This window comes from Solea solea, chromosome 10, assembly GCF_958295425.1.
Source record: "Solea solea chromosome 10, fSolSol10.1, whole genome shotgun sequence".
Classification (NCBI taxonomy): Eukaryota; Metazoa; Chordata; class Actinopteri; order Pleuronectiformes; family Soleidae; genus Solea; species Solea solea.
In genome coordinates, this window is record NC_081143.1 from 27,832,274 (window position 1) to 27,845,542 (window position 13,269).

At 41.5% G+C, this 13,269-nt stretch overlaps 1 protein-coding gene across 1 annotated transcript; it reads left to right on the forward strand.

Annotated features, from left to right (window-relative positions):
- The first annotated feature begins 1,892 nt into the window (after nucleotides 1-1,892).
- On the forward strand, nucleotides 1,893-7,702 carry LOC131467081 (H/ACA ribonucleoprotein complex non-core subunit NAF1-like). Its single transcript, XM_058640801.1, has 9 exons — nucleotides 1,893-1,950; nucleotides 2,703-2,977; nucleotides 3,070-3,202; nucleotides 3,685-3,778; nucleotides 3,892-3,974; nucleotides 4,167-4,327; nucleotides 4,585-4,636; nucleotides 5,251-5,338; nucleotides 5,618-7,702. The coding sequence occupies exons 2-9, from the start codon at nucleotides 2,703-2,705 to the stop codon at nucleotides 6,040-6,042; spliced, it is 1,311 nt and encodes a 436-aa protein (XP_058496784.1). The 5' UTR covers nucleotides 1,893-1,950; the 3' UTR covers nucleotides 6,043-7,702.
- Nucleotides 7,703-13,269: the final 5,567 nt, after the last annotated feature.

Consider the following 13,269-nt stretch of genomic DNA (forward strand, 5'->3'; position numbering starts at 1 on the left):
TAAAATCTAAAAACACTCTGAATGCAAACCTCTTTGTGTCCATACATTCCTTATCATCAAACCCTGTACAGTATTTGTACAGAAGTTTAGTATATAATGTCATAGTTATGGAAGATATTGTTGTAATTTATCAGTATTCTGTACATTTTTAACAGAGTCGGAACACTTTGTTAATCCCCACGGGGAAATGAGGTGCGTTACATTTGCTCCTTCAAAATTAAAATAACACTCAGGTAGTCATGTCAGACAGTGCTGTAGATTACTGTAATTTGGCAGTATTTACTTGTACAAAATACTATGGATATTACTATCTAATTATATATAATATATAATAATATTTCTTCTAATAGCCACATTAACATTCATTTCACAGTGAAACCCAATTGTAGCATTTCGGTGTGAATGATCTAATTATACCCCTCTTTTTCTTTTAAAGATCTGCGCCATATTTTCTTTCTATTATTCAAATTGTCAATTGTTGTCGAATTGTGGTCTTTCATTAATGTGTGTCTGTTTGTTTTTCTGTGTTTTCTTGCACTTTTAAGGAGTTGCTATCAATATCTAGTTGTACTATGACAATAAAGGTATTCATTCATACATTCATTCTTTAAATGATAATGGTGTCATTTATTGTCACATGTACAGTTAACATGGTCACATTTACCGTGTGAGCAAATATTAATATTCCACAGTGACTGTATCTCTAAGTGCTGCTGTTCCACTTTCACTTTACACTTTGATTCCTGCACAATTACAATGACACGATTCTCAGCTCCTTTGGTGCATGTAGCATATGAATGCTACTGAGATTCCTGTGTAATTATTCTCAGTTGTGACGACACACAGTGGTCCTGCTTTTGAAAAGTATTATGTTAAACTGGGCCACTTCCAGCTGATTAGCTCAGTAACAATACAACCATTCAGGAACCAGCATCAGCTGATTTAATGCCGCACAGGTCTGACCAGGCTGTGTGGGTTTCCGCTCCACCTTTAGCTCTGAACACTTTCCTCATAATCTGGTAAATAGTTTCATGATTTACAGTCTGTGTGCAAAAAAGGTTCAGAACTAGAGCTAGAACTCGTTATTCTGGGTCAAGCTGAGCCGCAATAAAACCCATTTCATAAATCATATCATTTAAGTTCAGATCATACTGTATATTGTGACCCTGAGGAAATATTGTAGCCTAGATTGAGAATATAGACTTGTGCTGCCACCTACTGGTCATATTTGATAAGGTAAAATGCCCAAAGCATTTTTCTGAGGCGTCATGACAAGAAAACAAGATATCATGTGCTGTAGTATGTAATAATCAACCCGTTTTTGGAAAACTATAGAATTCATTGAATAACCCAGAATATCATGTACCAAAGTTAAAATTTGGAAAAGCAACAAATAAAAGCAACAAGGAAATTAAAAAAACAACAGTACACAATAACACTTAATTTACATTTTATTCATTTTGACGATAATTGATTTTTGAATGGATTTTTGGGGGGATTGAGCCTGAGACTGAGGTCATATTCTATTGCGCATACCCGGAAAAACAGAAACCCACGTGTTGTGGACATGTGGACCACAGTCAATTTGACCGACACAAACAGTTACAACCGGAATTGGACCTTCAAAATAAACACAAAAATAAAAGTATTTATCTGGCATAAATATATAAAAGGGGTTCAATGATATTTTCTTCATGTCTTGCGTATTCTGGAAAATCATTTAGCAAAGAAGGCGTTTTTAACGAGATGCTATATAAACATTCACTATATTCTTGCTCGTCGTATTATGGCATCATCTCGTAATGTTTTGCCGACGGTTTTTAAACACCACACTCGCTGCTTTTATTTTGAAAGGTCATTAGCGGACGTAGTTTATGTCACGTTCAGGTTGCATTTGTTTTTCGTGGAGATTCTCAGTGCGGCGGCTTCAGTGTCTCCTCTAACGCACAGGTACAGCGTTACTGACACTCTTTATTCGCTTTGCTCACCTTTCTCACAAACTTTATGACACGTGTATACGTCAAAAACACGAAGTTAGTCCAGACCCGAGTCTGTCCAGGAAGTGTCGTGGGGTCAAATTCGCGCTGTTAGCCCTGGTTAGCTCCTAAGCTAGTTAGCCGACTGATGCTAACAGGTACAACATCGGCAAGACTGAGTGAGTGAGTGAGTGAGCGAGTGAATGAAAGTTTATATCTCTGTCGTCTTTAACGTGTTACCCGCTTTAATTCTAAAGTACATACAATCAGCCGCCAATTTATTAGGTACACTCATTCATTTAAATCTATCTATTTAAATCGAGTTGGGCTTCAGTGATAATTCGATTAATCGATCCTAAATTAATCGTCAACTATTTTGATAATCCATTAAAAGGATTGAATTTTTTTTTCATTTTAAAAACAAGATTTCTGGTTGTTTCGGCTTTTTTCTTTGCTCAATGTAACAAAGAAATCACCAAAAGTGAAAAGTTTTGGTTCTAAGACAGAAACAAGACATTTGAGAACATGATCATTTCCAGGTTTGACAAACACTGATTGACATTTTTCAGCATGTTCAGACTTAATTGATTGATCCAGACAAAAAATCCATAGATTAATTAAAAAAATAATCGTTATTTGTTGCCTAATCACGTTTTTTTCCCTGTCGTTTATGGTTTCTTTAAATGTTCTGTATGTTCTAACATGATTGAAATTGCAACTTTTCAGATGGATGAAACGGAATCAGATAAAAATGACCAGACGGCACAGATGAAGCAGGAGGACATGGACGTTTCTGTGGCAGAACATCTGGAAGGTCTCACCGTGACTCCTGAAAACACAGACGTGTCAACATCGTGCACACAGACAAATCCAGATGAGCAGGAAAACTCGGCAGCAGCAGCAGCAGCAGCAGCAGCAGCAGCAGCAGCAGCAGCAGCTCTTTCCTCAGTCACCGCGCGTAAGATGGAGGACTGCAGTGATGAAGATGATGATTCAGACAGGTATTTATTTTACATCGTTTTTGACGCACACATTCTCCTTTTTACTGTGTTAGAAGCAGGAAAGTAACTTTTCTTCTTTTTTTGTTACTCAGTGATAGCTCGTCCTCCTCATCCTCCTCGTCCTCCTCATCCTCGTCTTCTCCCTCTCCCCCCATACTTGAGGACGACGATGAGGGTTTCAGCCAGCCGGCCCCCATCAAAACCATGGATGAAGTCCTGCTGGAGGTCAGTCTGTGGTCACATTGTTAATGAGAAATCAACCGATGTGAGTTTTTCTGTGGATTTTTATAAACGGGGTTCCCACAGGTCCTTGAAATCGTTGAAAGTATGTGTATTTGAAATAAAGAAAACATTCAAGGCCCTTGAAAGTGTTTGAAAATTGCCCTCAATTGACATGACACAATGAAAGTGCTTGAATTTAGTGCTAGAGAGGGGAATTTTAGTTGATTTTTAGGTAAACGTCTCCCTTGTTTGTTACGGTGCCACCTTCTGGTTCATGCCCTGCATTGCTTGATGTATGTAGACAAGGCCGACGTGTCACCTGTGTACAAGAAGAGGATGTACCAGCCTATTCTGTTTTAATCAAATGGAGGAGTCTTGCTGTGTTTGCAGATATCCGATAATACGTTTTAAAGCTGATATCCGGTACCGGTATCGTGCCGATAATATATTGTGCGTCCCTTAAATGTGTTGTTGCTTGTGTTCAGGAGCTGCCGGCAGTCGAGGAACTGTCTCTGTCGTTACCAGAGGAAGTACAACTGAAACCTGTTGGAACAATCTCCAGTGTCATTCAGCAGCTCGGTAAACACACACACACACACACACACACATACATGCCAACATTTACTGTGTTTGTGTGTGTTTTCATCATGAGTGAGACCTCTCGTCCTCTGTCTCTGTCTCTGTCTCTACAGTCGTCATCCAGTCTCTGAAAGACATTCCTCCTCTGGCTGAAGACACCATCATCTTTCAGTCTGACAGGGAGGCTGTGGGAAAGGTAAATGTGCCAGATTATATTGGCTAATTCACATCTGTAATCCATAGAGTCAGGTTGATGGAAAACAAGGTGCTCAAAGGAGCAAAATGTATAGTCATGCATATCATTTTTGTGAAGTAATTAGATTGATAAAAACCCTCACAGTTCATGTGTTCATGTGCTGATTCTGTCCACGTTGTTGGTGTCTCTCAGGTGTTCGAGGTTTTCGGTCCAGTGTCGAGTCCGCTGTATATTTTACGCGTGAAGTCGTTGGAGATGGTGAGCAGCAAAGGGCTGACGGAGGGACAGATGGTTTACTACGCACCGGCAATCAAAGAGTACACGGGATACATCCTCACACAGCATCTCAAACTGTAAGTAAACGCGCACGTGGACGCCACAGAGTATCGTAAAGTTCAAGCTTTAGAATTTATGTTGAAACCGTTGATATTGGAATTGGAAACTAAGTGTTGGACAATATCGGCACGTGGAAAAAAAGCCAATATTGGACATCCCTGCTTTATATATTTTAGTATGTAATATATTTTTTTTATTTTTGTCGTCTCTGCCGTGATGGATTGACTTTAGACAGTATGTTGTAGTGAAAATGCTTCTTCTTCTTCTCCTTCAGTTCAAGGGGTTCTGACGCGTCGTGGAAGAACGACCAAGAACCACCAGAGGAGGTAAGAATAAGCGAAGCATGTTGAGAAGATTTTAAAACCGTCTGCCTTGCTCTGTACTCTCTGGAATGTCCACCAGGGGGCAGCCGGTTAGGGTTAGGGTTACTCCTCTGGCATTCTCCATGGTAACCAGACGCTAAATCCAGGGTTCCCACAGGGTCCATGAAATCCTTCATAGTGTGTGAAGTTGAAAAATGACATGGTCAAGGCCCTTGAAAACTTTTGAAAGTCCTCAATAGACATGGGTCATTGAAAGTGCTTGAATTTTGTGCAAGGAAGTTGACATTGAGGTCAAACGTCTCTCTTGTTTGTTACGACGACGCTGTTACTGTTTCACGCCCTGCATTGCTTGATGTATAGTGGATCCTTGAAAGTGCTTGAATTTTGAGCAAGAACGAAGTGGACGGCACATTATGGCCCTTGAATTTGACAGAATTAGTCCTTAAAAAGTCATTGAATTTGATGCCAACCAAGGTGTGGGAAGCATGTAGGTTTGGTCCAGCTCAAATTTCAGGTTTTCTAAAAACCTGTGAACAGATGAGGAACACTCTCTCTCTCTCTCTCTCTCTCTCTCTCTCTCTCTCTGTCTCTCTCTGTCTCTCTCCCTCTCTCCTCAGGCTTTAGATTATAGTGATGATGAGAAAGAGAAGGAGGCAAAGAAGAAGAAAAAGACGTCCAGGATGAGGCGGGACAATAACGGCACAGGTGAAATCACACACACATGATCATCATTTTCATTCACAGATCAGAGAAGCTCATTGTCTGGGCCTGAATTTCATTTCTCTATTTTATAAAAAATCCAGAAGTAAAGCAACTGAACCATGTAAAGCTGTAAAGTGCTAGAAAAACAGAGAGAAGGGATCTTGAAAGTGCTTGAAAAGGGCTTTAGTTTGACCTTGAAACGGGCTTTAATTTGACCTTGGGAAAATCTCTTTCTTTCTACACATATCACATTTCTTACAGTCACATTTTTCCCCGTTCCAGATAATCCTGCTCAGAATACCCAGAACACCTTGCAGCAGCAGCAGCAGCAGCATCAGCAGCAGCGTGACGTCAGGGGTTTCCCACCGAGACACGCAGGGCCGTCATTCAGGCACCACAACCCGAGAGGCAAACAGCCACCGTTCAGACACGCACATGCAGGCTCACACAGACACATGGATGTTCCTCACGCATACCTCCCCCCTCCTCCTCCTCCCCCATCTCATCTTCCTCCCCACTGCTCTTACCCTCCTCCCCCTCCTCCTCACCATTACCCTCCCCCTGGCTTCCCTCTCTACCCTCCTCCTCCTCCGTCCTTCTTCAACCCGGCTTTCTCCTCTCACATGTGGCCACCAAACTCTCTCCCCTTCTCTGACCTCCCTCCCCCGCCTCCCCCTCCTCCCCCTCCACCACCACCACCTCAGTGATGCCCCTCCTCCCTCACACACACACACACACACATTACATTGTTTTTACTTTAAAAACATTTCAGGCTGCAACAGTGAACCGTTGACTAAATTCATTTTATAATTTATTCAACGGTTTGAATGTTTGTTTATTTTTTCAGGATTTTTTCGCCTCTTAAATTGTGAATATTCTCTGGTTAGTGAAGAAATGGTTAAAACTGGATCATCTTTGGTTTGATCAACATTTAATGGACCAAACGACGGATTAATCCTGAGTTGCAGCCCTGTAAATTTGAGTTTAGTTTAGTTTCTGACATCAGGGATGTCGATGATCTGATTGCAGATTTAAAGCTGCAGTACGCAGGATCACTTGTTGAGTTCTTTGGGTTTTTTTCGATGCGTCGAATCATCTCTGTGATTGGTTAAATCTTAATAATGCCAAATAATGACCTTTTAAATGTGGTTAAAGGTTTAGATTAAGGAGACGCTGCTGTTTCTCCTCGTCTGACTGTCTCCGTGTCTCTGTTTCTTTCACACTTTTGGCCAAGGACAGATTTGACGTTTTTACCCTCTCTGGCCACTTTATTAGGTACAGGACACCTCAGAAAGTGTCACCAGACATGGTCGACGTTGCCTCTGGCAGCAAAAACACGTTTCCGCTCACTGGATATTTTCTCTTTTTTCACTTCTGGACCAACTCATGTCATGATTTAAGTCATTTAAAACCCTTTTTTTTTTTTTGTCTGATGTTCAGATTGAATTTCAGAAGCTTGTTCAGTTGCTGCCCTGTGATTGGCTGATTAGATGGTTTGCTTTAACCCTTGACAGGATGTCCTTACCATAACTCATAGACTGTTATGTGATATCTAGGAAATGCCAAACTTAGCGGAAAGCAGAGAAACGGAGCTTTGCGCTCATATACTTGTCATTACGGTAGAACTTCAGGACTTCCGCGTAACGAGCGTCCAATCACAGACGAGACTCACCAGCGCGTCACAGATGTGGCGTCAGCTGCTCGGTGCCGTGATTCTTAACCAGAATAAGAGGGTTAAACCAGCAGTTTAACAGGTGTACCTAATAAAGTGGGTCGATGTGCAAAATGTTTTTTTTTTGTTTTCAGATAATGTAAAAAAAAAAGATGTGTATTTTACATTTCATTGTTCTGCATATTTTTTTGTTTTTAAATGTAGAATCGTGGAAATATCTGTTTTTGAAACGACTGAACTTCACTTTCTTTTCCTTTGTTTGCCTTTCGAGAAACAAATTTAAAATGCCTTTGTGAGCAGAAGCGTAACTCGGTCACGTCCAGCTAACGTTACACACAGCGACGCTTTAAATGTGTAAATAACATTCAAATTGTATATGGATTATGAGTGAGGAGGAACATGAACAATAAATAAACTCCAGTTGTGCAGAAGTGATTGAAGCTGTGATAACACAGACTTTATATCTTTTTTTTATTATCATTATTATTATTGGCTGGACATTTTGTGATTTACCACCAGAGTTATTTGTTAATGCGTTCATCAGAATCACCGTGAGAAGAACAAGTAAATGTATCTGGTGTCAAACGTGTCGTCTTCAGTTTGGATTTCAATGCTGACAGTGACGAGTGTGTCATTGTATCATGTTAAAAAAAACACAAATTGTGTCAATAAACGTTGAATTATATTGAATTCAATACTCTGTGATTAGTCTGTTCTGTAAACTGAGGTAGGATACATCGGCCTAAACCACATGTAATCACTGTAATATTTCAATGCAGGTGAATAAAATGTGATAATCTGATCAGATTAACATTTGCCTGGACGGATTGAGTAGCAGGATTAACATATCCTGTTGTTTGAACCGCAGAGAATAAATCGCCATAGTATCTCATGCATCGAGGCCAAGTTCAGCCAGGATAAGCAACATAGCCCAGCTTAATCCCTCATCCTCAGGCCCAGATTGAGCTCCAGCAGAATGACAAAGCGTGGCTTCGCGTCTACGCCGATGACTCTCTGCTGTATTTGCCTCGTAAAGCATGTGATTATGATGTGAATATCTTCTCTGTTTAGCCGTGGAGCTGCAGTGAAAGGCTAGGATTGCCGGGGACTTTTTTCAGCTTAACACCTTGGACACTGGTGGACCGCGCTGACTCTACCGTATCACTTGTGTCTCACATTCTCTTGTCCCCCAGGGTTGTTGTTACCTTCGCCCCAAAAATACACAAAAATGACCCTGCAATTTCTTCTTCTTCTTCGGTTTCCTGTCGCTCCTCGGTTCTCTGACATCATTCCAAAGTCGTCCCCTATCGTTGTCCCCCGACCCGTGACAAGTCCACCTCTGAATCAGCAGACTGATGTAATCGGAGTCCTTGAGGCTTGTGACATGTGACCCAGCAATTCATACTGTCCTGTATGTGACAACTATCCCTGGAAGTTTGCCCCCCCCCAAACTCACTGACAGAGCACAAGTATTTATTTATTTTTTTAAAAAGGAGATAAATATTATTTCAATGCTGAGGAATTCAAAGTAAGATAGAGTAAACCAGAGTCCCAGAGTCCTGACCCACTTTCAGCTCGTTTTCGTCACCAGAGTCGAGTTGCGTCTAATGTTGTAAGTGTTTGGACTATTTGTGTGGCATGTGTTTCAGAGCACTCATAAAAATTCCAGACACTGGTCTAACGTGTCTGTGTGATACAACGAGAAGGCCTGATGCTGTGCGTGTGTGTGTTAGTACTTGTACTAACATCTTTGTGAGGACCAACAACTAAAACTCTTGGTTTTAATGGTTTAAGAGTTAGAATTAGGTTAAGGGTTAGGGTAAGGGGCGAGTGTACTTGTATTTATGTATTTATTTATGTCTTTGTGAGGTCCAAAAAAAACACATAAAAACCTATCTTTAAGGGGCTTTTCGAGGGTTAAGACCTGGTTGGTTTTAGGGTTTTTTTGATTGTTAAGGCAATAACTCCAGGTTCTCTGAAACACATGTTGAAAGAAAACTTTAGGTTAAGTGTACTAAAAAAAACTTAAACTTAATCTTTAAAGTGCCTTTTCAGTGTTAAGACCTGGTTTTAGGGTTAGGATTAGAATTGGGTTTAGGTTAGGGTAAGGGGTAAGGTTAGGCCTTTAGTTGTGATGGTTAAGGTTAGGGTAAGGTGCTGGGGAATGCATTAGGTCTCTGATGTGTCCTCACTAAATGACTTTGTGTGTGTGTGTGTGTGTGTGTTTTCAGGTATTACGCATGTTGTGGGGACCTAAATGTTTACACAGTCACATTATGGGGACAAAAATCGTCCCCATAATTTAAATTATTGGATGTTTAGGGGAAGCCATGTTGTATGCTTAAGTTAAGGTTAGTTAGTGTTAAGGTCAGAGTAAGTCGTATTTGGGGAATGAATACAAGTCAATGAAATGTCCTCTGAAGTCATGGAAACCAGACGCTAAGGACCTTTTTCTGACCTTGTGAGGACCAGAAGTCCCTCATGGAGCCCCAAACCTGGTCCTAATGAGGCAGAACCCAATGAAGATCTGAGGGGGGTTAAGATTTAAATTGTGCCTAAGTTAAGGTTAGGGTTAGACATTAACTGGTTACAGTTAAGGGTTCGAGATAAGGCTTTGTTTAGGCTGTCCAAATGAATGGAAGTCAGTGTGTGTGTGTTTGTGTGTGTGTGTGTGTGTGTGTGTGTGTGTGTGTGTGATGTCAGAGAGGGAGGTGTTGAAAAAGAGAACAGCGAGCCAGACCAGAACACTTCTAACTCTGTCAGCTCCACATGGTTCAGCTTTTCTCTGCACAAAACTTGGCAGTTGTCGTCCTTTAACGCGACCTGGTGGAAGCAGTTTGGACGACACACCTCTCCAGCTGTTTTATTTATTTTATTTTTGTAATTGAAACGTCGAATCGCTGGATATTCAGTGGCGATCTGCGTCTGAGGAGAGATCTGGAGATGCTGAAGACAAACAAGAAGAGGCGAGAACACGGGAGCAGCGCTTTCCTCAACAAGGACGCGCTCCAGTGAGTAAAATAAATAAATATCCATGTTCTGCACCTGTTCATGATTCTTCATGTCATGTGTTGTTTATTTAATGGAAATCATTCATGTAAAAGCACCAGGTTGGGATTATGCTTCATTATCCAGTCACTGTTTAAAGGGACAGTCCGTGGTTGTTGTTATAGGAGATGCTGACACACTGTCAGTATCTCATATAACAACACTGTCAACACCGAGAAGCAGCCTGACTCACAGACACTCGCCAAATACAGATTTAGTAAGACTCACTTAATAAAATCTGCACCCACTTAAGATATCTTAAGAATTAAGACTGGAAACATAAGTTTGTTCAGCTCTGTAGACCACGTCCTCTCTCCCACACCAAACCCCACAGAGAAAATCAGTCATTTTACATCACAGCACGCAGGAGTTGTTGATCCACTGCTGCCTCCATCACTAAGTTCAAGTGTCTTATTTTTGTCAGTTCTGTGTTTGAAATCCTTTGTTCAGATTGACCTCAGTGACACAGACTTAAAAAACAAGGCAGCAGAGGACCAGCGGCTCATGTGTCCCCGCGACCTAAAATCACTGATTTTCTCTATGGACTTTGGTGCGGGAGAGTGACCGGTTTACAACAAAGAATTAGTATGAGGTGCTGTATCCCGGGCGGTGTCCTCGGTGATGTCGCGACTTAAAAATGAGCATTTTACATAATCACTACGACTCTGTTTGCTTACGCCGCCATGTTGGCAGGAAAGGCCTCTGCACCGGCTCAAAGGAGAGATCAAGAGATCGATGGCAGAACCTGAAAGACTGCATGTATTTGATCCTTCTACTGCCCCCTGGTGCTTTTCACCAGTCTGGAGACATTACGACATCTTCAACTTTCCCTTCACAGAATGCAGAGACGTTGCAATAAAAGCACATAAAATAATCTTGAGTTTTTAAAGGAAAAGAGCCGATGAGTTTTCCCGACACATTCCGAGACGTCTGTAAATCTATAGATGCCAAAATGGCGTTGTTTTGGTTGACGTCAGCTTCTGTTGTGTTTGTAGACAGTTACATGTTATGTATGTAGAATAGTGGAACAACAAACGTGTGTGTCTGTGTGTGTGTGTGGTTTTGTCCACTGTGTCGTTTCCATGTTCTTTTCAGAGAGGAACCGTTTTTCATTTAAGTGCAGACAGCTGTAATCTGGACAGCTTATCCCATGATCCTCCCGCTTGTCAGCATGTGTTATATTTCTCCGTACCACACACACACACACACACACACACAGTTTTAATGGTAACACACACATGTCTGGTTGTTGTTAATTAGAATTAGAGTCAAAATAGTGACACTCGCGACCACTCAACTAAAACTGAAACATCGAACACACGTGTTGCCTTTAACGAGCCAAACCATGATGACATGTGTTTCCTGTTGTGAGGAATAGTCGCACAGCTGCATGTGCTGCTACCGGGTGACACGGCCAACAAGACCCCATAATAACCCTCACACCATTTAACCTTTCACTCACAGTAATCCGTCTAATCTGATGTTACTAACACATAACACATGTGGTTGTTAAGCCTCAGAACAATTAAAATTGCAGGTGAGCACTTTTCACTTTTCCAATATTCAGTTCCAGCACGGCTCAACTCGACTGTACTCGGGGTTTTTCACCTGATACCTGGGCCTTTTTTTTAGTTCCTGCTTTTAGGTTCCAAGCGAGCTGAGCCGATACTAAAATGTGATGTCATCGGGCTGCTTGAGCTGCTTCGCTGGTAAGCTCACTCCTTCTAACACTTTACTTTTTTAATGGCGCCGTTTTTGAAATGCAAATGTCGCGTTCTCTCTGTAATCACCGCTCCTCGTGCTGCCCTCCAAACACGATGACAGCACGTGTCCACTTCAGGGTGCGACTGACCATTGTTTTCCACTTGACTCGCATACAGAAACAGTAGATTAAAAATTAGATTAACGCAATTAAAAAACATAACGAGTTAAATATGACTGTAATTAATTAATCACAATTAACACAATCATTTGACACCCACATTTTTGTATCGGCTCAGCTCACTTTGAACCTCACCAGAGCAGGTACCAGGTACCAGGTACCAGGTACTGTCCCGAATGGAAAAGTAAGTATAAGAGTCAAATCGAGCCATGCTAGAATTCTTTAATGGAATAGTTTCCTGAGGCTTCACAACATGAGCTGTGTTTGATGACTTGAACAAACACTGACTCAAAGCAGCTTGCTCCGCCCCTCCTCTCTAAATGAGCTGTTTGTATGACCATGTGGCCTTGACTCCTCACAGAAGTGCGAGCTGTAAAACAGTTTATAAATCAGAGCGATACATTGACACGACCGACGCCTGGTCTTTGACACATTTTGACCTTAAGGAGTGAGTGACTGTGAAGAGTTTAGACGCTTGTCTTTTTTTAGAATGTGCAGCTCATGTGTGACATGAATAAAAGTGGCATAGCACGCCACCTGTCACTATAATGTAAAACCAATACAGCTGCTACACAACTATATTTTAATAAAGATAGATTGTGATATAAGTAATCAATTCAGTTGTTTTAATCAGACTTTGGGCTCTAGGCCCCTCCTCTCCTATGAAGGACAATCTTAACACTTTCACGGTCCTTTTCTATTCCATCATGACTGTGTCCCAGTGCACAAAGCAACCACTATAAAGACATTGATTGTTTGATGAGTTTGGTGTGGAGGAACTTGACTGGCCCGCATAGAGCCCTGACCTCAACCCCATCAAGCACCTTTGGGATGATCTGGATCAGGGATTGTGAGCCTTAGACCTTCTCGTCCAACATCAGTGCCTGACCTCATCAATGCTCGACACAATGAATGGACTCAAATCCACAATATTGTCCTCTTTCTCTTCTTGGGAGACGGTCGTCACATTCATCCCCGCCACGCTGTAAGCAGCCATGTTTCGGTTCTAAACAAAGTCTGCAACTCGCTCTCACTGGTTATCGAGGGTTCTGCTCCCGCCCCCAATCAGTGTTCAGTTGTAAATATCAAACATGTTTTATACTTTGAAATCGGGAAGACTCAGCATTTTTTAATCCTTCATACTTCAGGATGATAGGTAGTTAGTTAGTTAGTTAGTTAGTACCTAGTTAGGTAGGTAGGTAGAAAGGTAGGCAGATTTGGTGGCAATTTAAATGTAAGTTTAAACCTTGGCAGAGATCTGCGCTGCTGTTGCCTTCAGGATCCTTTGTCAACAAATCAGAGCTTAATTTCACCCTTTAGCCACATCACCCC

Coding starts and splice junctions, on each gene's coding strand:
- LOC131467081 (XM_058640801.1), top strand. CDS start 2,703: ATGGATGAAACGGAATCAGATAAAAATGACCAGACGGCACAGATGAAG. Junction 4,328..4,584: donor CTCACACAGCATCTCAAACT/GTAAGTAAACGC, acceptor CTTCTCCTTCAG/TTCAAGGGGTTCTGACGCGT. Junction 4,637..5,250: donor ACCAAGAACCACCAGAGGAG/GTAAGAATAAGC, acceptor CTCTCTCCTCAG/GCTTTAGATTATAGTGATGA.